Source organism: Gracilinanus agilis, chromosome 2 (assembly GCF_016433145.1).
Source record: "Gracilinanus agilis isolate LMUSP501 chromosome 2, AgileGrace, whole genome shotgun sequence".
NCBI lineage: Eukaryota > Metazoa > Chordata > Mammalia > Didelphimorphia > Didelphidae > Gracilinanus > Gracilinanus agilis.
This window is the reverse complement of record NC_058131.1, coordinates 270,349,430-270,374,428: the sequence shown is the minus strand read 5'-3', so window position 1 is coordinate 270,374,428 and position 24,999 is coordinate 270,349,430. Positions and strand designations below refer to the sequence as shown.

The following is a 24,999-nucleotide window of genomic DNA, read 5'->3' as shown; positions in this document are numbered from 1 at the left end:
TCCTAGGTTCAAATCTGGTCTCAGATACTTCCTTACTGTGTGACCCTGGGCAAGTCACTTAACCCCCATTGCCTAGCCCTTACTGCTTTTCTGCCTTAGAACCAACACAATATTGATTGTAAGATGGAAGATAAGAGTTAAAAAAAAAGATATAGGATGATAATTAGCAGAGATGGAAGGAACAAGTGAAGGTGTTTTGAGGATGGGAGAGACATGGGCATGTTTAGAGGCAGTCAGGAAGAAATCATTAAACAGAGAGACTGAAAATAAATGTTGGAGGAGCTAAGATTGAACTGCATTATTTAAGCAAATAGAGGAATTTGGTAAGGAGTTAAGGCAACCTTATCATGTGAGGCAGGAATGAAGGAGAAGATAGTGACAGAAGGCATATAGGTGATATAAAATGGAAGGGAAAAAAAAAAGAAAGAGGGAGTATATAGTGAATGGCCTCAATTTTTTCTGTAAAATATGAGGTGAGGTTCTCATCTGAGAGGGTGGAGGGAGAACCATGAAAGACTTGAGGAGGGATGAAAAGGTTTAAAAAGACCACTTTGAAGAAGAGAATGGTAAATTGATAAGGGAAGTATGATAGGTTTGCTTTGAAGCTGTGAGGGCCCTATTGAATTTGTGTAACATAAATTTGTAGTGGGGCCAAGCAGAACAGTTGTAAGATTTTCTCCAGCTTCATTTAGCAGCACATGTTATAGAAGCTAAGGCAGTGAATAGTAGGAGGGATCCAAGGCTGAGGCTTGACAAAGCACATTCAGTGAAATAAGGGGACTAGAGATTTAAGAAACAACAATGTATAGTTGAATTAGATCACTAAGAGATCAAGATGGGGGGATGGGGGGGGGGGGAAGGTGAGTAGCTAGAGCAATAGAGATGACCTGGGAAAGAACTGAGGAATTAAGGGTTTGGAGATCAGTGTGAACAAAGATTTGGGTTTGGTAGAAGGATGGGGTGAAAAGTCAATAAATTATGTTTGGATAAGGAGATTTCAGAATTCTCAAATATAGAGGTGGTACTTTTTTTGTGGTGACACATTTTTATGTGTGAATGAAGTGGGGCTGGGAAGTGACTAATGGGAAGTGAGCAGTTGAGGAACTGAATGATTAGTGTTTCAGTGAACATCAGTATGTATGTTGAAGCCCTAGTATGAGGGCAGGAGTTGAGAAGAGAAAAATTATGAGTTGAACTCATTGAGGAAAGAAGGGTTGTGTTTGGGAGGTCACTTCTCAAATGATAATCAAATTACCAGTGATAAGAGAAACATTTCTGAAGTTTTAGCTCATGCCCAGTAAATTGGCAAAGATGAAGAAAAAAGAAAATTGTTAGTGTTGTAGCTGCTTTTTTTTGCATTATCACTGGAGCCAAGAATTGGCTTGATATTAAGAAAGAGGCTGAAAGTGACCCTTTGGAAGGATCTTACTGGTAGGTATATACCAGTGATGGCAAACCTTTTAGAGATGGAGTGCTGGGCCTTGCCACCATTCCCATTACCCCAGACCAAGTGCTGGGCACAACACGCCTGACCCAATTACCTCACACCAGGGGAGGGAGGAAGCCCTCTTATTGGGCTGCTGGGTGGAGGGGCAGGTGAAGTGAGGAATATCCTCAGCAAGTGTAGGGAGGGGGAGGAGAGCAGCTCCACCTGAGTCCCTCTGCCTTTCTAGTAAGAACTCTTTGGGCTGGACAGGCTGAGAGGGTTGCCTTGTGCCCACAAAAAGAGCTCTGCATGCCAACTTTGGCATCCGTGCCATAGGTTTACCATCACTGGTGTATACCCTCAACGAGGTTAAAGATCCAAGGGTCTTATAAACCTGAAAATATTTATAGCAGCACTTTTTTTAATAGTAACAAAGAAATGGAAATAAAGGTGCCAGTCAGTTGGGAAATGGTCTATCAATTAATAAGCATTCATTAAATATTGTGCTTCGTGCCAGAGTTATTAACAAAGTGAAAAACAGCCTTTGCTATGAAGAAGGAGACAGCACTAAATAACTAGTTATATCCAAAATAGTGATCTCAGGGGGCAGCTGGGTGGCTCAGTAGATTGAGAGCCAGGCTTAAGTTCAAATCTGGTCTAAGATACTTCCTAACTGAAAGACCCTGGGCAAGTCACTTGATCCCCATTGCCTAGCCCCTTACCACTCTTCTGCCTTAGAACCAATACATAGTAGTAGTGATTCTAAGACAGAAGGTAAGGGTTAAAAAAAAATTAGTGATTTCAAAGAGGTAGGCACAAGCATTAGGGTTAGAGGAGTATAATGGGCAAAGGCCTCCTCCAAAAAATGGGATTTTAGTTGAGTTCCTTATAAGAATCAGGGGGAAAAGATGCAGAGGTGAGCACCAAGCATTCTAGACAAGAGGACAACTAATGGAAGTCATGGAAATGGGGATGTGGAATGACTTGTGTGAGGAATCAATTGGTAAGCAACTAGAGCTGGATAGTAGAATCCATGGAAGAGAACCAAAGATTAGAAAGATAGGAATGGACCAGATTTTATAAGAGCTTTTAGTGGTGTTGATGTTAACAGTTTATTGAATAAGGAAATGACATGGTTAGACGACTTTTTTTTTTTTTTTTTTTTTTATCCTGGGACTCCATTCTAGGAGCATAGGGCCACAACCAGTAGGCAATGGGTCGCTCAGGGTCACCCAGCTGGGAAGTGTCAGAGCCCGGATTTGAACCTAGGACCTTTCGTCTCTAGGCCTGGCTCTCAATCCACTGAGCTAGCCCAGCTGCCCCTACTTTAGGTTGCAGTTTCTTTAGCAGATGTAGTTTTTACAGGGTGGGGTTGCTAGCCCCACGCCCAACCCTCCACCTTTTTCATCCGGGCTAGGGACCTTCCTTAGCCCAGGAGCGGTAAGGGTGGGCGATAGGGGTCAAGTGACTTGCCCAAGGTCATACAGCTGGAAGTGTCCGAGGCCGGACTTGAACCTAGGACCTCCAGTCTCTAGGCCTGGCTCTCAATCCACTGAGCCACCCAGCTGCCCCTATTAAGTTAGACTTAAATGCCTCAAAATTGTGTTATGTAGATGAAAGAGAATGTTACTATGCTATAAAAATGGTGAATGTGAATCTCTCTTTTTTACAGAGGTGAGGATAGGAGTATAGAATAGCACATATCATATTTAGTTGATGTGTTCTTAATTCTGGTTGTAAATTGTATTGGTGGAAGGAAGAACCCATACCAACAAAATCACAGATACTTGAAACTAAAGACTAGTACATATGATCACTGATCCACTGTCCCTGATCTTTTGGGAGATTGAAGAATGAGAGAGGAGTGCATGTTTTGTTTTTATTTTCCTAAAAAGGAAGAGAGAAGAGTATTCAAATTATGGGTTAGTATGTAGTTGTTCAATTGTTTTCATTCATGTCCAACTCAGATTTTCTTGGCAAAGATGTTGGAGTGGTTTGTGATTTCTTCACCAGCTCATTTTATTTACACCTACTGTTTGAAGTCACATTTGAACTCATGTCTTCCAGACTTTCTGCTTGATGCTCTGTCCACCGTGTCATCTATCTGCCATAGGCTAGAATATTTTATTCTATTCCTAACATTTTAGAAAATGTTAATAAAAGTGATGGTTAGTGAACATCTGGAAAAGAAAATGATGATCACACAACTGGTATAACTTCAGCAAGAAATCATGCCAGCCTAACCTCATTTCCTATTTGACAGGATTACTAGGCCTAACCAACCTAATTCACCTCAGTCCAATAGATAATTATTAAATACGTGCTATGATCCAGACTCGAGACAAAATAAAGGGGGGAAAGTTCTTGCCCTCAAGGACTTTACCTTCTATTAGAGTAAATAAAGGATCTTCACATATGTGTAATTGATTATCTTACTTTAGCCAGGACTTTTGACCTGATTCTTCTTCAAAGTTTACAAAAACTTTGAACAAAGAATAATACTGATTTTTAGTTTTGCCTCCTCTGCTAAAAGAAAACCTGACAGTTGAAGCAAAAGGCCTTTATAACCATCCCTGGATAGTCAGGATTTATTATGTTACCTTGCCTATTTTTAAAAGCAGTCTTTCTATTCCAGAAAGAACCTTATCATTAATTTTTAAAATTCTGACCTTAATAAACACCAATTAAAATGAGGATTTCCATATACATTGTAGAACAAAAGGAAGCATTGTCTTTCTGAAAACATACATCTTATTTTACATCTTGAGTCTATTACCTAACTGTGAAGAGGTGTGTAGCATTTTTCATCATCAGTCCTTTGGAATCAGTTGATCAGCAATTGATCAGTTATCAAGTTTTTCAGAGTTGTTTTTATAATACTGTGATTTGTATAACTTGTTCTCTAGGTTCTTCTTACTTCATTCTGAGCTAATTTAGTAAACACTTTCACTGAGTGGGTTAGGCCAGGCTACTGTAGGATTCTCTATGTGAACTTTGAGATGTGTAGCAGAAAACGTGTACTATATATAAGTTGATGCTATGTAGGTAGGGTATATGAGGGCAATCTTGGCCTATCTATTTTGGGAGTTCTATTCTTGGATTGCCCTCCATCAGGTATGGGGCAGCTTTAATTTGTCCAGGAATGTAGCCTTGAAACCTGAGTTGTGGAGAGAATCAAATGAGTTTTCCTTTCCTGTAAGCTTTGGACACTACTAAATGAGAACATTCTAATTTGAGTGGAAGTTGAGGTTTCTTTTGTAGGGAAGGGGAGCCTCATCTAGAATGCATAATTATATTTGACTGGGAGCCTTAGTTCTTCCCCCTCACCAACTATAGAATATTAAAGGTGTCACTTAACTTCCTTGAAATTCCTGATCTCTAAAGGAAGTTAGACTTAATGATCTTTAGAGTTTCTGTCATCCCTAAAATTCTATGATTCTGTATTGATAGTCATAAACCTCTAACTCTTAAATTTTGGATGAGCACAGTGCTCTTTTCTGCACCCTATGTGGCTATTTACCCCCAACAGATGAAAAAAAAAATCTCAACTAAACTATAACTCACTGTTTTCTCTTATAGGGTCTTGAAGTTCATTTGGGGGTTGTGGCTCACATGGCAACAGCAAACTCTACTCCTCCAGGCTCTTTAGATTTGCTTCAGCCTGGATTTTCAAAGGATATCTTAGGAACAAAATTAGAAGATAAATATCTTTGTTCTGCATGCAAAAACATTTTGAGAAGACCATTTCAAGCTCAGTGTGGACATCGGTACTGCTCTTATTGTCTAACCAGCATCATAAGGTACTGATTGTGATTTTTGAAACTTTAAGCATAATGGGAATAGTGTGTTCTTTGCTTGTGCAGAAATTATTAGTCAGGGGGCAGCTGGGTAGCTCAGTGGATTGAGAGCCAGGCCTAGAGATGGGAAGTCCTAGGTTCAAATCTGACCTCAGACACTTCCCAGCTGTGTGACCCTGGGCAAGTCACTTAACCCCATTGCTTAGCCCTTATCACTCTTCTGCCTCAGAGCCAGTACACAGTATTGACTCCAAGACGGAAGGTAAGGGTTTAAAAAACAAAATTATTAGTCAGCATTTATTAAATGCCTATTTAATATGCGCCAAATGCTGTGCTAAGTACTAGAGATACAAAGAAAGGCAAAAGATACAGTCTTGAGGAGTTCAGTCTAATGGAGGAGACAACATGCAAACAACTATGTACAAGCAAACTACATACAGGATAAATTGAGAAATACCAACCAGTGGGAAAACACTAGCAGCAAGGTAGTTTAGGAAAGGCTAGTGAAAATGCCTACAGTCAAGAGTCTGAATGTTTTGTGTGAGGAATAGCAAAGTGACTGGTGTCAGTTATACATATTCTTCTATCATTGTTGTAAGGAGGTAGGATCTGGCTGCTGAATAAAACGTATAAAATGATGAGTATGGAAGACTAGGGGTTTCATTTAAGCCATGTAAAGATGATGTTTTGTTTGAATAAACATTAAATCATGGTTTTGGCAGCATTCATTGTTGGATATTATACCTCATCAGAGAATATTTGTAAGGGCATGTTTCTTCTCTATTTTCATAAGCACTGGGCCTCAGAATTGTGCTGCCTGCATTCAGGAGGGCATATATGAAGAAGGCATTTCTATTTTAGAAAGCAGTTCGGTAAGTAAAGAGTTTCCTAAATTGAATATATTATAATTGCTAAATTAAATTTGGTTTGGCTTCAGAGGTCATTGAACAAATTTTCAGAAAGCTGTAAAATTATTTCTTAACATATTCATTAACTTTTATTAAGAAACTTCTCTGTTGGGACAACTAGGTGGCTCACTGGCTAGAGAGTCAAATATGGAGATGGGAGGTCCTGGGCTCAAATCTAGCCTCAGACACTTTCTAGCTGTGTTATCCTGGGCAAGTAACTTAATTTCAGTTGCCTAGCCCTTATTGCTCTTCTTCCTTGGAACCAATACTTAGTATTCATTCTAAGACAGAAGATAAATAAAATAAGTTCTAAAGGAAAGAAGCAGGGAAGGGGAGAGAGGGAGAGAAGGAGGAAGAGAGGAAGGGGAAAGGAAGGAAAAGAAGCTTGGCTTAGCTGAGGTTACAAAGAATAGACAATTCTTATGCTAAAGGAACTTTAGTCTATTGATGTGGGTTTGTTAGCATTTCTTCTATGAAAGTCATTCTTTGAATATGTTTAGAAAGTCCTAACTTGAATATTCATCTCTAACTTCTGTAACATGTCATTATTTTGGTTCATATATGACTGACAGGCGACTTTTTAATATTTATAAGGAGACATATAAAAAGAGGAAATTGTAATCTCACAGGAATTTCTCTTATTTTTTCTAAGGCTTTTCCAGATAATGCTGCCCGAAGAGAGGTAGAAAGCCTACCAGCTGTCTGTGTTAACGATGGTTGCACCTGGAAAGGCACTATAAAAGAATATGAGGTAAAGATTGATGTTTTCTTTTATATAGTCTTTTCCTACACATGTCTCAGTGGTTACACAATTGAACTGAAAAAGCATTTATTAAATGCTTTGTGGTAGGATCATTATTACTGCTGCTGCTGCTCTTGGTACTACTGCTACTGCTGCTACTGCTACTACTACAACTAGCATTTATTTAGTGTTTACTATGTGCCAGGCACTGTGCTAAATGCTTTACAAATGTACAAATGTTATTAGCAACACTCTGTTAGGTAAATAGCTACCTTCAGTGCTTACTAAACAATGAAGAAGCAAATATAAAATTCAGACTAGGAGTTTACATTCTAAGGGAGGGTAACTCTTCATAGAGGAATGGTGACATGGAGGGATATAGAAATCAGTTGGATGGAGAATAGATTGATTGACATGCCCTTTATAGGAATGTTCTCAGAATAAGAGGTAGAAAGAAATTGAGAGGTTCAGGGAGAACAAAATATGCCCAACTTGGCAGGAATGGCCTGTATACATACTACCTGGAGGGCTTTGGATTTGCCTGCTAAGTCAATAAACTTTTACAAATCCAGAAAAGGTAGCTAAAAAGCTAAAGTAGAGCATGGACTACAACACTGTGGTACAAAGGTGGCCAAAGTGTACCTCATAGTTAAAATTCCATTGTACCTAAATAATAATAACTATAGCCTTGAACTTGTATTTAGTGAAGTTGATTGATCTTGATAGGATTATTAGTTTCACCAATAAATCAATTCTTTAAGCTTCTAGTCCTCGCCAGTCACTGTGTTAAGTGCTAGGGATATTATCGAAGAAAGGCAGAGGACAGTCCCTGCTCTCAAGGAGCTCACAGTCTAATGGCCAAACAACATGAAAACAACTGTATAAACAAGCTATGTACAGGATAAATTGGTGATAATCACTGGAGAGAAGGCAATAGCATTAAGAGTGACCAGGAAAAGCTTTTTGTAGAAGATAGGATTTTATCTGGGACTGGAAGAAATCAGGAGTTGAACTGTTATGGGGATGAGGACAAGCCAGTAAAAATGCCCAGAATCAAGAAATAAGTGTGTTTTATGCAAGGAATAGCAAAGGAACCCACCATCATCACTGATTAGCAGAGTTTGTTAAAAGGAGTAAGACATAGGAAAACTGAAAAGGTAGGAGGGGACCATGTTATAAAAGACTTTGAATACCAGGGGAGTTTCATATTTGGTTTTGGAGATGATGTGGAGTCATTGGAGTCGATTGAATTAAGGAGATGATATGATCAGACCTATGATTTAGGAAGATTAATTTGATAGCTGAGTAGAAGATGGACTAAACTGGGGAGAGGCTTGAAGAGAGAGACCAATCATGTGCCATTGAAGTCATCCAAAAGAGGAGTGATGAGGGCCTGTACCATGGTGGTGATAGAAGGGAGGACAGAAGGGAGCATATATGAGAGATGTTATGGAGGCAAAATTAATAGGACTTGGAAATAGATTGGACATAGTAGGGTGAGAGTGAGAGTAAGACCGAGACACTTAGGTTGTGAGCCTGGGTAATTGGGAAGATGGTAATTAAAATTTAAGAAGGGGGAGAAACTTGGGGGCAGAAATAATGAGAATAGTTGGGGGTTATATTGAGTTTATAGTTGCTTACAGAACATACAGTTTAATATATCCAGGAGGCAGTTAGAGACGAGAATCTGGAGGTTAGGACTAAATAAGGAGATCTGAGAATCATCAGCAGAAAGATGATAATTGAAACCATAGTCGGTAATGAGATCACCAAGAAGAATAGTTTAGAGGGAAAAGAGAAGAACGCCTGGATAGAGTGTTAGCAGGCATGAAGATCTAGCAAAGGAAATTGAGAAGGAGCTGTTGAATAGGTAGGAGGAGAACCTAAATAAAGTAGTGTCATGAGAAACCTAAAGAGAATAAAGTATCCAGGAGAAGAAGGCGATAGCTCATGTTGGAAGCTGCAGAGAAATCAAGAAAGATGAAGATTGGGAAAAGACCTTTAGATAAAGGATCATTGGTAACTTCAGAGAGAGAAGTTTTAGTTGAATGATGAAATTAGAAGCCAGATTGTAGAGTTAAAAAGAATGAGAAGAAAAGTAGAGGCATGGAAGAATGAATGACCAGGAAGGCTGAGTTATCAAGAGAGAGCCCAGGTCTCAATGAGAGCCAGAACATAGAGTAGGAAAGAAAAATTTAAGATAAAAACAGGTTGTCACCTATGGATTAATAGCTGTAGAGTGGCATATTGAGGTGTTGAGTTGAGGAAAATGGAAATGAAGGAGTGGGCCTTTGGGGACAGAAATGGGGTTTGAACAATGGCAGGGGAAGCCTTCAGAAACACTGGGTTACATGGGGTGAATGTAACCACATTAGTGTTAGTTATTGAAGAATGAATTCAAGGAGATTATTAACATCCTTCAGCATCATGAGAGGGGACCAGAGAGGGAGTTGGTGGAATGACATTTCTTTTACCCTAAAGGCTGCAGATGGGGATAAGGATTGGATCCAGTATTTGATAGGTAATTCCCGGGTGAGAAAACACCCAATAATGGAGGTTGGTATCTTCTCTGTAGAGTTGCATACATGGTCACACAGTCAATATAAGTAAGAGGGAAGACTTCAACCCTGGTCTTCTTGGCTACAAGGCCAGCTCTATTCATTATACCATACTGACTCTTATATAAGTAATTACAGAATAAATACGACAATAATGATTACTAATAAGTTTAATATAAGATAATTAGGGAAGGAGAAGAGCACTAGTCCTTGGGATCAGGAAAGGCTTCTTTTGGGAATGAGTCCTGAATCTGTGTCAAGGAATCTAAGGGTTCTGGGGAGTCTAGAATTAAGAGGGAAGGGTGCATTGCAGGTATGCAGAGTGACCAGCAAAAGAGTACAGAAATGGGAGATATAGTACCATATGTAAGAAAAAGAGAAAAGGCCAATTTGGCTAGATTGCAGACTCTAGGGATAGAGAATAATTTACAGTAGTTCTGGAAAAATAGAATTATGCAGCCACTGGAGCTTAATGCAGAACATGATGAGATCTATGCTTAAGGAAAATCACTTTGGTAGCTATGTGGAGGATGGACTTGGAGTGAGGAGAAATTTAAGACAGAACAATTAGCAGACTTTTAAAATTATCTAGCCAAGAGATAATAAGGGCCTCAAATAAGGCAATAGCCATATTGAATAGAGAAAAAGGATTGGATACAAGAGATGGGAAGATAAAAACACCAAGATTTGGTGTATAATTAGATTTGTGTGGTGGTGGAAAGTGGGGATAAATCCAATGTTACAATCTTGGGGAACTAAAAGAATGATTATGTTGGGGCAGCTGGATGGCTCAGTAAATTGAGAGCCAGACCTAGAAATGGGAGGTCCTGGGTTCAAATCCGACCTCTGTCACTTCCTAACTGGATGTCCCTGGGCAAGTTACTTAACCCCCATTGCTTAACTCTTACTCTTTTCCTGCCTTGGAGCCAATATACATCATTATTTCTAAGATGGAAGTGAAGGGTTTTTAAAAAAAGAATGATGGTGTCTAAGAAATTGGGAGATTGAAAAGAGGAGTGAGTTTGGAAGGAAGGATAACGAATGCTGTTTTGGACATTGTTGAGTTTATTATGAACAAGGACCCTCTGCCTCTTTAGTAATGAACTCTTGGGGGTTGGGGTGGCCATGAGCTCTGGGTGCCATCTTTGGCACCCCTGCCATAGGTTCACTATCACTGGACTACGAGGTTTGAGATGAAGACCAGGAGGATAAGAAACAGTTCACAGCAAATAGCCTGATTTTTTTTCTTAGGTAAGAATTGAAGTCCTCAGCTAGGGCTTGCAGGATGTAGAAGGGTTGTTCAAGAGAGCAGGTAAATATGGGAAGCATGAAGATAGCTAAAAAGGTTTGGGTGAGCTTCTGTGGAGAGTGAGAGATGGAATCATATAGAAATAAAAGGATAACCTCCTGCAGTGAGAGCCTGGTTGAAGTTGGTTAATATGAATTTATAGTGTATAACAGTTATTTGACTTCCCCACCTCCATTTAAGTTATTGACAGTCTCTTAAGGCTCTGGGTCTAAAGAAATATTGCATACTCAGGGCATTCAAATTGTTGGGAATGTGTACAATAACTTTTCTTATCCTAAGAATTTGGTGGCTGTTTATATATTTACTTTGTTTTCTTGGTGTTGGGGTATCACTAGTTATATAGCAGCAATTTCAAACAAGGATCTTCTCTGTCTTTTGAAAGCATAAGAAATTAAGGGTATAGCTGAAATATGTATATTTATTCCTTAAAAGGAAGCATAGTTTTGTATTAGTAGTGACATTCATAAATTAATCAAAACAAGCAAAAATTTGTCAAATGCCTACCATGTGCTTTGGTTGGGGGAATGTAGATTCAAAAGGCAAATAGTAAACAATATTTGTTTTCAAAGAGCTTACATTTTTATCAAATGTCCTTTTAGTATTTGACTTTGTAAGGGAACAGAGAGAAAATAGTCAGTGGCTGCTGGTATATTGGGCCTGTGTTGTAGAAAGCAACTCACAAAGTACGAAAATATAGTAGTATCAGGATTCACTTGGTTGTGGCTAAATTGCATTTCACTAATATTGAAAGAAAAGTTCTATCATATAAATCCTTCTGTGTTCTGATAAGATTTAAAAATTTGACATTGCAAATTTTCATTTAAGTGAGGAAAAGGTTAGAAGTGATAGCTGCTTGAGCTTTTCAAGAATTATTAGTTTGAAGTCTTATTAGAAAGATAATCACCATCAGTCTTGCTTAGAGCTTGAATACTCCAAGAAACACTTTAACATGAAGTCAAATCTGGTGATTGTAGACATAATTCATATTCTTTTTTGAACTTAGTATGAAATTTTGACAATATAGACAGCTATAACTTTCTTGTTAGAAATAAAATGTAGAGAGGGGCAGCTGAGTAGCTCAGTGGATAGAGAACCAGGCCTAGAGATGGGAGGTCCTGGGTTCAAATCTGGCCTCAGACATTTCCTAGCTGTGTGATCCTGGGCAAGTAAGTCACTTAACCCCCACTTGCCTAGCCTTTACAGCTCTTCTGCCTTAGAACCAATGCACAGTATTGATTCTGAAATGGAAGTTTAAAAAAAAAAAACAAAAGAAAGAAAATGTAGAACCTGTACTTTGGAGTAGCTTTCCAGTTTGGGTATGACATTGCTTTTCACATTTTTCTATTGCAGTTTTGACAAATATTTTCTAAATAAATTATAACATTATATAGTTGTATACAAAATGGTTTCATGTACATTATCTAATTCAAGCTTCCCAAGAACTCTCTGAAACAAACAGAACAGAACAGGTTTCTATATTGTCATTTTATTAGTGAACTTAATACTCAGGCAGGGTATTTACTCCAGGTCACATGACTATTAAATGGAGGAACCACTCCAACTAAGATGTCCTGAATTCTAGTCCATTTCTGTTCCATGGCACTGTACTACATCTCTGTTAGTGTTCTTTGATTCTTACTCTATAATAATGCTTCACTTGCTTTGGAGGAGGGATGATTGCTGTTTGGGAGCATGAAACAATGATCAGTTTACCTCATGCACACACACAGCACCTGCTATGTTTGAGGTACTATGTCTGACTGGCCCTGGCTAGCCCATCTTTTCTCTGTGGAAGTGGTGGTCTTTTACTGTTGCCCTCCTTGGAAAATAAATCTTCTTCCCATGGAGAAGAGTTCATAAAAAATTTAATGGTTATAGTGTGTGTTTATCAATAATTTTAAGGTCTTGGGAAACCATGCTAAAATTGACAGTATCAGTTAATTATAGCAGTTAGCACTTTTTGTGTTATGCTCCAATTAATATCTGAAATCTTCAAGTTCATTTTACAGTATAGTATAAATCTGAAAGTGCTTGTACTTGAGGTTAAAGATCCTACCCCATGTATTTATTTATTTTTGAGCCTGTTCTTTAAAGATCCTACCCCATGTATTTATTTATTTTTGAGCCTGTTCTTTCTATCTACTACCTCTAAGACTAAAGGGCAAGGGCGAGGCAAACAGTTGACGTGACTGGTCTGGGTCACATAGCCAGGGAGTGTCTGAGGCCAAACTTGAATCCAGGTCCTCCCTACTCCAGACCTGGCTCTCTATCCACTGTGCCACCTAGCGGCCCCTAACCCATGTCTTTATTAAAAAGGCACCACAGTTAAATGAATTGAAGAGATATGTGACCCTTTGTGGAGGGAAGCTCATGGTAAGTGGGAGCCATTGATTGAAATAAAAGAATAGTCTTAAATTAACAATAATAAGAACTGACATTTATTGTATATAATATTTTAAGGTTTTCAAAGGGCTTTATGTTTCATTGGAGCCTCACCTCACAAAAGTCCTTTGAGGCAGACAAATATTATTATTTCCATTTGACAGATATAGAAATTGGTGCCGGGAGAGATTAAGTGCTTTGCCCATAATCAGCAGCTAGTAAATATCAGAGAACAGAAAGGTTATTAGGATCACTTCTGATCGTTTGCTTAAATACAACTATATTTAAATTGGAAGTGAGCTAGGGCACAATCTGGCCTATCATGAAATAGAATTTGACCTACCTTGGATTTTTGAAATAGCCTAAACCTCTCTCCACCCAGATGGCTGTCTGATCAGAAAGCCTGTGAGTGATGTGTAGAGCTGCCATTTGCATGAGTGCAAATAAATGGTGGCTTTGTGAGAAGAGACACATCACCATGTTTCACAGTTTCTCTTGTACAGTTTTTTTCTCCCTGTACCAGAGGCACAGAATATCTGAAAGTCCTGAACACAAGTGTATTTAGTGGTGGGGCAGCTTTGTAGAAACTGTGTCTCCATAGATTCACTCCACAGACCGCAGCCAAAAAATGTGGGCTGTGGGCTGTGGGCTGTAATCGTAACTCCTGCCAGGCATGCAGTGTGGAAAGTCCCTAGTTGTGCCATTTGAGAACAGCGGTGGAAAGTACCTAAGAGGAGTCATTGTTTGTTCATTTGAAAAGGGCAAAGTTTTTCTGTAGGGACTCCTTTGGTTAGCTTTTGATTATGAATGATAAAGCCTTATCACTGACTTTTAAAATTAGTAAATGTTACAGGTCCTGAAAAAAAAATGAAATGCCCATAAAGTTTAAACAAAACTACCTCTGGCACTAACATTTCCTTTTACTTCTTAAAACTAGCAAAATTATTTTCTGTTTAGGCTGCTCAGAATACATCTATTTCTACTTAATTCCAAGTTATATGAATTATTTGGTAATATGTAGAAAACTATAAAATACTTGAATTAAAGTCAGAAAAATCCCATTTGGCCTTTGAAGGTCATTTTTTGCAGTTTGTTTTTAACTGTTGGTAGAACAATACAAAATTTTAAAAATCCATGTATACCATACTTAAGTTAATAGCCTTTGAAATAATGAGTCAAATGGATCTCATTCATACTTTTAAGTTTCAAATTGACTATAATTGAATGAAAAATTGATGACTCAGATGTTAATGTAGGTAAGGTTGCTGAGAGAAAAATAGGAACTTCCTTTTCGTTATAAAATTGTAGTCAGAGTGTTTTTTGGCAGCTGAGAAGGACAGGGCAGTAGTATCTGCTACATTATAAGAACTCTAGATTCACCTGGGGATTAAGACAGCAAAGCAGTTCTTCTAAGTCCATAGTGATACAGGATTTAAATCAGCTCAATGGGAAATTGGATTTGTATGGCTTAATCTTTAGCCATTTGGAATTATTGATGAAATCTTATTTATTAAAGCCAAGAAGCAAAACCAGTTAATTGGACTGAGAGAATTAATGTGCCTTGTTAAATTCAAGTCACAGACAACTTTGGTCTTGGTTCACATATGTATTGGAACCCAGAATTCAAGTTTTCTAAGAAAAATGAATTAATATTATAGATTGTTTGCTTCTGTTTTAGAAACTCCAAATATTTTCGAGGTTTTTCTGAAACTGGCAAAAAAGTAGGTTTGGAAAAGAGAATTTCCTCAGAATATTTAAACAAATATTTTCCCATTTCATACATAGATACCTCTCCTCCACTTAGCCATATTTTATGTAGGACCCATAGTGATTTTTCTACTTATTGTTTTGGTAGCAAGATAGAACTCTTCTATTATATAGACTTGGGTTTTTTGGTAATGATTGTATTACTAAAATTGATTTTGAGTTTCCCTGACCAGCCTTTAAAGTTTCTGTTAATATAGATTTTAATATAATGCCTGTTAACCTTCAGTGTTGCTTTTGTAAGTTTAGGAATACTTATAAATTCAATTAAGTGTGCACTTAATGGCATTAGAACTCTAAGTGCTATGAGGAAAGATTTAATGGAAGCTTTCTTTCTATTTGAACACACCCTTCTTAACAGGATTTTAATAGTAAACTACTATTGATCCCGCTAATTGGAAGCAAGGGCTCTTGCCTTATGTGGGGCAGCACTTGGATACTTTGAGAGGGAGGTTGAACAGATGTAGACCTACCTCATTAATGTTAATGAGTTTGTGGATTTGATGTTTAGGCCCCAAAGATGAAAGCTTCAGAACTAGATGTGAGGGGAAAAAAAAAAAGTCTGAAGAAAAGCAAATGGTGTTTAGATACAATGTCTGAAAAGTCAGTTCAAACCCTTCTCTATGACAGGTTCACCCCAAGGGCTGACTGCATGTGAGATTGAATAGACCAAGTGCTTGGAAGAGAGGTTACAATACAGACTACATTAGTCATTCTCTGAAACTTTCATATATTTCTGCTTACTCCTAAAATATCTAATCTTTGCTCTTAGCAGCTGTGTTAATTCACATGGAATGGAAATTCTCAGCGAACATATTTGTGGATACTTAAAACTGTAGAGCTGTACAAGAGTAATAAACCAAATCTGTATTTTCTGGCATGTTGCTTTCAGTCAAATTGTTCTCCAGAGAATCCTTGAAAAATCCCTCCAGGCTTTATAACTTATGTGATAAAACCACCACTAAACCAATTGGGTATCATTGGAAAGCAAATATTAATATTAGGGAGAGCCCCAGATAGTCAATATTTAAACTTATTTTAATCTGATTTATGAAAGCAGAAAAAATGATGAAGAAGGTAGTAATAAGGTCAGAGAAGTTCCATCTAACAAATAATGCTGTCCACCATCTTTATAAGGACTATCCCTGTAATAGACTTAATTTCTTTAATGTAAGCCCAGCTACTGCCCAGAATTCAATGTGCTCTTAGTTAAATTTTTTTTAAATTCCTATACACCCAGTTTATGTATTACATTTGAATGTTTGAAAGCTTCTTAATTCTTGAACTTTTGTAAAAGTTATAAGTCAGGGAAAGAAAACATAGTCAGGGGATAGTTTTGATTTAGAGAAGACCTTTCATATTTCATTGAGCTTTTCTAGCCTTTAGTAAAGCAATACTTCGTTATGATGCAAAAACTCATGGGGCTGGTGGCGGCTGGGTTGCTCAGTGGATTGAGAGCCAGGCCTAGAGACAGGAGGTCCTGGGTTCAAATCTGACCTCAGACACTTCCCAGCTGTGCAATCCTGGGCAAGTCACTTTACCCCCACTGCTTAGCCCTTACCACTTCGTTACCTTCTAAAATCAATGTCTCAATCTCATGTCTCTGAGAAAACTTTATAATATTAACATTCATTTTTTATGTGAAAACTGGAAAGCAGTTAAGCAGAAATTAGGTTTGGACCAATATTTTGTGCCACATAAAAACAATGAATTCAAAATGGGTATTAATACTGGACCTATGATTAAGAATAACACCATTTCTTTAAATTAGCAGGGAATACGTACTTTATACCCATACTTAATATGGGAAAATTCTTAACTAAATGAGGAACAGAGAAGATAAAAAATTTTTGTAAATTTCATCGAAAAGGTTTTTCACAAACAGAAACAGTGCAGCAAGGATAATAAAGGGCAACTCTTGCCTGGGGAGAAAATTCTTTGCATCAGATATCACCGAAATACAAAATAAATAAGAGCTATTCCCTAATTGGTCAGTGGTCAAGGGATATACAGACAAATAATTATCCAAAGAAGTGCAAACTATTAACAGCTTTGTGAAAAACTGCTCTAAATCTCTGATAGAAGAAATACAAATCAAAATGACTTTAAGGTTACTTCAGACCCAATTAATTGGCAAAGATGAAAAAATATAGGAATAGTCAGCATTAGAGAAGTTAATGGAAGGAAAGACACACTGATACATTGCTCATGGAATTGAGAATTGGTAAAACTTATGAAAAACATTTTGGAATTACTTTTAAGAAGTAGATAAAATGTTTTCACCCTTTGACCCTGAGATCCCACTACTAGGTATGTCCCTCAAGGAAGTCAAAGACAGAAATAAAGGACCCATATATACCAAAATTGTCAGTGGCACTTTTTATAGTAGCAAAGAACATGAAACAGACTAAATATCCATAAGTTAAAGAATAGCCAAAAAAATTTTGGTATATAAATCTAATGGAATATATCTGCCATAAGAATGACAAATATAAGGAATTCAGAAGCATTGGAGGATTTATGTGAATTGTAAACAGAAGCAGGAAAACAGTAAAATTGGAAAAGAGAAGAAAAGAAATTTGAATACCAAATAATTATAATGACCAAGCTCTTTTGAGAGCAATTGAGAAACTTCACTTTCCTCACCTAATTAGAAAGGTAGGAGATTATAGGTATGTAATATTACATATACTGTCACAATCAAGGTGTTGCTTAGTTTTGGTCTCTTTTAAAAATCTTTGCTGGGGGGCAGCTGGGTAGCTCAGTGGGTTGAGAATCAGGTCTAGAGATGGGAGGTTCTAGGTTCAAATCTGGCTTCAGACACTTCCCAGCTGTGTGACCCTGGGCAAGTCACTTAACCCCCATTGCCTAGCCCTTACCACTCTTCTGCCTTGGAGCCAATACACAGTATTGACTCCAAGACAGAAGGTAAGGGTTTAAATTAAAAAAATCAAAATCAAAATCTTTGTTCTTGGGGCAGCTGGGTTAGCTCAGTGAATTGAGAGCCACGCCTAAAGATGGGAAGTCCTAGGTTCAAATTTTACCTCAGACACTTCCTAGCGGTGTGACCCTGGCCAAGTCACTTAACCCCCCCGTTTCCTAGCTTTTACCACTCCTCTGCCTTAGACCAATACATACTGTTGATTCTAAGGTAGAAGGTAAGGGTTAAAAAAAATTCTTTGCTATGAAGGGCAACTTGCTTGGTAGGAGATAAAGGGAGGGATGTGTTCAGAAATAAATGTGATTGTAAACTAAAAACATAAAAAATAAGATAAATGAAAATGCCATGTGAAAGTTCCAAATCACCAAGTGAAAGTGAAAAAAAAAATAGGCTTTGAATCTATGCTCAGATCTCTCGAGCATTTTTCATCATGGGTCATTTGGAATTGCTTCACATCATTGTACTGATCAGAGTAGCCAAGTCTTTCACAGTTGATCATTATTATAATATTGCTGTTACTCGGTACAGTGTTCTTCTGATTTTATTCACTTAAATTTGCATCAGTTTATATAAGTCTCAAGTTTTTCAGAAACCATCCTGCTTGTGATTTCTTATAGCACAATTAGTGTTCCATCTTGACCATATACCACAACTTGTTCAGCTGTTCTCCAATAATGAGCATACCCTCAGTTTCCAATTATTTGCCATCAAAAAAGAACTGTTATAAATATTTTTGCACATATAGGTCCCTTTCCCTCCAAATCACTAATAATTAAGAGAATTTCCTATTAAAATATCTTTGTGATTTCACCTTGCATCACACTTAATCAGATTGGCAAAGATGACAAAAGATCAAAATTATAAATATGGAAGGGACTATGGAAGAGAATGACCTCGATGCTAAGGTCTTTCTCCCTCTGTGCCACAGTTTCCTATTCTGTAAAATGAGGGAGTTTGGAATTAATTTTTCTGCAGCCCTTTTCAGTGCTTGCTGACATTGTGGTACTGTGGATAAAGGTAAAGATTTGGAGTTAGAAGACCTGTGTTTAATTGATCCCAGAGGGCAGAACCAAGAGCAATGAGAAGACAAAGATTCAATCTCAAGTTTGATGTCAGGAAAATTCTACTTCTGAGCAGTTTTATTATTAATAATTAAAACTATTCAGAAATAGAATAGGCTACTGTGGGAGGTGATGGTTTCCTTTTCATTGAAGGTCTTCAAGCAAAAGATGGTTGACAATTTTTCAGATGTGTTATAGTAGCAGATATGTTTCTGTTATATGGTTCTTTAGGTGTAGATAGGACTCTACGTAGCTAGATAACTGCTGAGTTCTCTGCCAATTTTGGAATTCTTGATTCTGTCATGTACTGTTGGTAGAAGTGTGAATTGGGACAAGGTAATCCATAAAATAATTTGGAACTCTATTAGAAAGGTCATTAAACTTCACATAACCTGTGGTCCAATAACATCACTACTGATTATATGACCCAAGGAAGGTAAAGGTCTCATATATACAAAAATATATGTAGCAGAATTTTTATGGTAGAAAAAACCTCTAATAAAGTGAATGCTTTTCTTTGGACATTGTTTAAACAAAATTGTAGTGCATTGATGTAATGTAGGAGTTCTTAAACATTTTTGTCATAGGCTCCTTTGGCAGTCTGGGTTCCACGTTTTTAAAGACATGAGATATGATATGATGACAAAGGAAACATTATATCAAAATATAGGTATTTATATTTCTAAAAATTCACAACCCCTTTCGGGCCTGTGGACCAGGTTAAGAACTGCTGATGTAATGAAATATTGTACTATATGAAATATGTGAAATATATACAGAAATTTGAGTTATTAACATGAACTGACTTAGAGTAAACAATGGGTATCTGCACTAAGCATGCTATCAATATGGTCAGAGTGTTGGGAATGAATAGCCACCAAACTACTGCCTTAGGAGGAAGATGAATAATAAGTTTGATAATGAAATCATTTGACCATACTTACTCACTATAGTTGTAGTTTATGCTTTATTTAACATTTTTTAAAACACGTTTTCCTTATGTAGACTTTTATTAGCTCTTATTTAGGCTATTATATTGCAAGATTTGCTTTCAAATTCTAAAAGCATTTACTAAAGACCTAAAAGATAAATGTATACTGTGTATGTTTGATACTACTTGATATGTCATTGGAAAGCCATCCACATAAGAAGTATGGCATGTACTAATACAATTGCAATACTATCCATCTGTCATTGCTTCAGACATTCCAGAAAGCATTAAAAAGCTCATGTGAAACTGAAGGGATGCTTCTCATGAGACACCATAAGGGAGAGGTGCTCACCCTATAGGTTTAGTGGTCCTCCAGAATCTTCACGTACCATGACCACCAACTCAGGAGCATGTTTCAAGAGAGGTTTGGTGAGCTTTTAGAACAAAAAAAGAATTAAAGAGCTCTGCCAGCTTGCATGGAACAACATTTTAATAATCTTTCTAGAGGCCAGGGCAATATCCAGTTGTCCTTTCAGATGCTGTGGTTAGTGCTTATCCCTGTTTGTTGGCACAGAGCATGCCATGTTTGTAGAATGTATTAATTAAGTCACTTAAACTGAATTCATTTCTTTTTTTTTTTTTCATCTCATTTTTTTCAATTTTCATTTTGAATATTTTCATGTTTCATGTTCTTTCCCTCTCACCAAAGCCCCCCTAGCCGATGCTCAATTCCACTGGATTTTACATGTATCATTGATTAACACCTAATTCCATATTATTGATAGTTGGACTAGAGTTATCGTTTAGAGTCTACATCCCCAATATTATCCCCATCAGCCCATGTGTTCAAGCAATTGTTTTTCTTCTGGGTTTCTCCTCCCACAGTTTTCCCTCTGAATGTGGCTAGTTTTCTTTCTCATAAGTCCCTCAGCCTTGCTCTGGATTCTTGCATTGCTGCTAGTAGAGAAGTCCATTGTGTTTGATTGTACCACAGAGTATCAGTCTCTGTGTACAATGTTCTCCTAGATCTGCTCCTTTCACTCTGCATCAATTCCTGGAGGTTATTCCAGTTCACATGGATGAATTCAGTCATTTCTAAGGGAAGGGGAAGATGAGAACAATTTATTCCAGTAGCCATGAAGGTGATAGAAGTAGGTGCTGAGGAGCACTTAGAATTTGATTAGACAGCGAAGAAGCCAAGGTTATCTTCTGCATTTCAAGCCATCGCCAGTCATTTTTACTTTTGTCCTGCCACTGGACTCAAGTGACTGGAAGAGAAAGTGAGGCCAATGACCTTGTGCAACTCTGCCTCACTTAAATCCAGTTTATGAACAAGTCAGAAGATATCACCAGTTATATCATTTGGTCATCTTCCATTGATTACCATGTGCTAAGCACTGTGGGTAAAATCCAAAAAAGTTGTCTTATAGTTCTAGTCCTCAAGAAGTTTAAATCATTACTACACTGTCTTCTACTTGCTTAAATGGAATATTAAAAGTCTTACTGCTGTTTTTGAAGTTTTAAACTGCTAAAGTTAAAACTGCCCTAAGACTTGGAGATGCCCTGTATATTGCCCTGCATTATTTTTTCTGTTTTTTTTTCCCCCACATAAGTATACTTGTCCCTCTAGTGTGTGGATTTTAAAATTAATATTCAGTATCTCCAAAGTACAATATTTATAAAGATTTATTAATATTTAACTAGAGAGCTAGAGAACACAGGGAACATTCACTACTCAATTCACGGGGAAGAGAGAGGGCATGGCAGAGAGAACCCAAACTATATACAGACCGCATAACCTCGATGCACGAATACGAAAGGCAATAGAAATTGTGGGTAATGTAAATGTACAGAAAGGAATTTTGGGCAATGCAGTTCCATGGGTTCAAGATTTTCCAACTATACAGGTGAGATGGTAAATTCATTGAGGATAGGGACTATAAGTATGCCTGCCTTTAAAAAATTTATTCACAATGCTTATCACAATAAAAAGAAACCCTCAATACACACTAAATGAATAAAAAGTTTTATGAAAAATTTATTTTAATGAAAAATTAATACAAGGACAATTAGCTTGGTGGCAAAATGGAGGAAATTTTAAAATACTTGAAATAAAGCAAATATGAAAAGAGAAGGGACAAGCAGAAATAGGCAAAGAATAGCAGCAAATGTGTAGGTAGGATGCAGTGCCTAACCTCTATATAATTAATGCTACTAACCTAATGTCAGTAGTATAGATATATGGAAGGTTTTTTTTTCCTCTCAGTAATTGAAATTGCATCGACTCAACTATATTTTCTTGACTCTAGCTAAAATCATATTGTCTTCAGAGCAGCTGCCCTGGGTTAGGAGGGAGCCTCTGGCTTAGGGAAGTGATGGCAAAGGTAGTCTGGTGGGTTGAGCCTTTTAAAATGAAAATGAATGAGGCAGCTAGGTGGCTTAGCAGACAAATGCAGGCCTGGAGATAAGAGGTCCTGAGTTCAAATATGACCTCAGACAGTTTCTAGCTGTGTGACCCTAGGCAAGTCGCTTAACCCCCATTGCCTAGCCCTCACTGCTCTTCTGCCTTGGAACCAATACACAGTACTGATTCTAAGACAGAAGGTAATGGTGGTAGTAGTGGTTGTTTTTTAAATAATAAATAAAATGAAAGTAAAAAATAGGTTACATTCTTTAAACTTAATGTTTCCCTTGGATGGACACATTTGGGAATTTGGCATTTGGTCTTTGGTAGCTTGGCACTGTGAGCTAAACTGAACACCTAGAGGAGGAAATGATAATGTTAGATAGCAGATCAAAAGTATACCTGCAAAGGGTTTGAGTAACATAAATGTGAGAAGGAGCCCAGATAGTGGAAAATCTAGCAGAAAATTATACAGACACTTTGAGAAAAGGAGAATATCTCCCTTGCCTACCTCTCCAGGCTATTATTGCTATTATGAGAGACCTGCTTCTTCTGAGGGCAATCATTAGTTCTATTATTCTAGGAAAATGGGAAGGAGCATGTGAAAATAAAAGATTTATTTCTCTAGCTACTGCCACAACCAACAGCTCTAAAGGCATCTACTTGTTGTATTTAAAAAAGAATTGATGGTTCTGTTTCCTCTTCAGTAAAGTCTGGAGGAGATTCTCTTCATCATTCTTCTCATTTTGGTTTTCCCCTTAATTCTATCATAAGGTCATATTTTGGTAATTTGATTTTGCTACAGCTATCCCAGCCATATCAGTAAGGAATTTTGTTGATCAACTTGTTCATTTTGTCCATTCTCTGATTTAAAGAAGAAGCATTCCTCCAGCCTATGACCATCACTGTGGTCGTCTTGACTAGTTTACAATTAGTGTCTTTAGAGCAGCATCTTTAAACCTAATTCCAGAATAAGAAAATGAGGGTGTATACTCATAGGACCCTCTTCTTGTGTGGCACTGTCAGGGAGTTAGTTAAGTTGGCTGATAAAACAGCAGATCTCTATTTCAGTGACTCCTAGTTAGCCTCCCATTGTTTGCTCTATTGAACCTACTCCCTTTGTTGCCACAGAGCGGCCATGAAGGACACTGCCCATCCATGCTAATCGAGTGCCCAGCATGTAAGTGGATGATCAAACTGGGTGAGAAGGAGCATCATTCTGAGCGGGAATGCCCAAAGAGAAGCCTCAACTGCAGATACTGCAAAGTTCTTTTCTACTATCCTGATATTAAGGTACGAGACCAAAAGCAGGAGTCATTTGGTCACGTCACGCTCTTATAGTTCTGCCTTTTCACCCAAATTGACTGATTTAGGATCTGTGATGATCTGTGAAGATAGATGCAATAGAACAAAGAAACTTCTAATGGACTGGAGAGATGATCATTTTGGGGACCCTAAAACTGAGTTATTTTTTAATTATAAAATGCTGGTAGGTTATTAATAGTATGCAAATAGTACAGTAACCTTGATGGTTTTTAAATCTGCAAAGTATTATTTTCTGTGGTTTTATTTTTAATTTTTATTGTTCATCTTTGTTCTTTAAACAAAGAGTTGGACTATAGGTGAGTTGTGTGGTAGGCAGCATGACTTAATTTTTGGTTATGTAAAAGTGACTATAGAATTTAAAATGTTTTAATTTTCCATTTGGCATTTCTTGTGATGCCCTGTGATCATTTCAGTATGAAAAGATGAAAAGATGGTTGGAGACCATCTAAGATATTCTGTATTGGAAAACCTGGTACAATCTTGCCATACTCTCTTTGGATCCCAAACTTCAGTTTGCAGTGGGACTCAGAAAAAACTGTTTGGGACATTGGAGTTGAAGGTGGTGGGCAAGAGAACATAAGCAGAGGGCAGTTTGATGTACTTTCTCTGCCTTCTAGTACCAGCCTTCAGACTATATATAAATGGCATTGACTTCCTCTTCTACAAACAGTCTTTATCTTCACTAGGAATCCTGGTTTATTATTAGAAAGCATGATACAGCCCCATTATATGATGGAGGCAGTGCTATTAAGACCTTTCCTTTATCCTGCTTTCTTTCTTGTCTTTTTCCTTCAATTCAATTCAACAAACTTCTATTTACATGCCTGCTCTGTGTTAGACTTCTGGAGGTGGTCTCAATATGAAATCATTGTGCTGGTTATAAAAGTCAGTTACTGAACTTGAAGCAGATGCACATGAAATCTATTCACTTGCCTTGGGTTTGGTATTGTTAGATTGAGTGTTTGTGTAGAAAGTTTAATATTGGATGGAGTGAGTAGAAAATGATCTATTGGAGTGAGGAATTTGATAGAAATGCAATAGAAGATTATTTGGGATGGTACATTGATACATTGGTATTATTTTTTATTGTGGTAGAAGTGAATGTGTTAAAAATTGCTCAGTTCTCTTTTCTCACATCTGACATTTTATAATCTTAAAGCATTTTGTCATAAAGCAGATACATGGTTTTTAAAAAAGGGTTTTGGTGGCAATACTTTTAGTGGTTTGGTTCAAGCTCTTTTAGAATTTATATAGAACCAAAAAATTGCTTATCAAATTGGAAACTGACTTATTGGAACAATAAAAACATAGCAAAAAGATGTGATTTAATATATTTTGGAGTTGCCTTTTTATATATAACATGATATGTAACATAATGATATATGATACTTGTGTTTTGTTATAAATATGCTAGCAAATTATAATAAATATGCTTATCCAAGAGAAACAT

At 37.3% G+C, this 24,999-nt stretch overlaps 1 protein-coding gene across 2 annotated transcripts in view; it reads left to right on the top strand.

The window, feature by feature from the left end:
* The first annotated feature begins 5,023 nt into the window (after positions 1-5,023).
* The window catches only part of TRAF2 (TNF receptor associated factor 2), a 38,185-nt gene continuing 18,209 nt past the window's right edge, over positions 5,024-24,999 (top strand). The window contains exons 1-4 of one of the 2 annotated variants that reach the window (XM_044663930.1): positions 5,024-5,226; positions 6,017-6,095; positions 6,784-6,882; positions 23,355-23,516. In XM_044663930.1, the coding sequence (XP_044519865.1) occupies positions 5,039-5,226; positions 6,017-6,095; positions 6,784-6,882; positions 23,355-23,516 (528 nt within the window). In that variant the 5' untranslated portion in view covers positions 5,024-5,038. The remainder of the gene's footprint in view (positions 5,227-6,016; positions 6,096-6,783; positions 6,883-23,354; positions 23,517-24,999) is intronic. The other variant, XM_044663931.1, reaches the window with a different exon arrangement.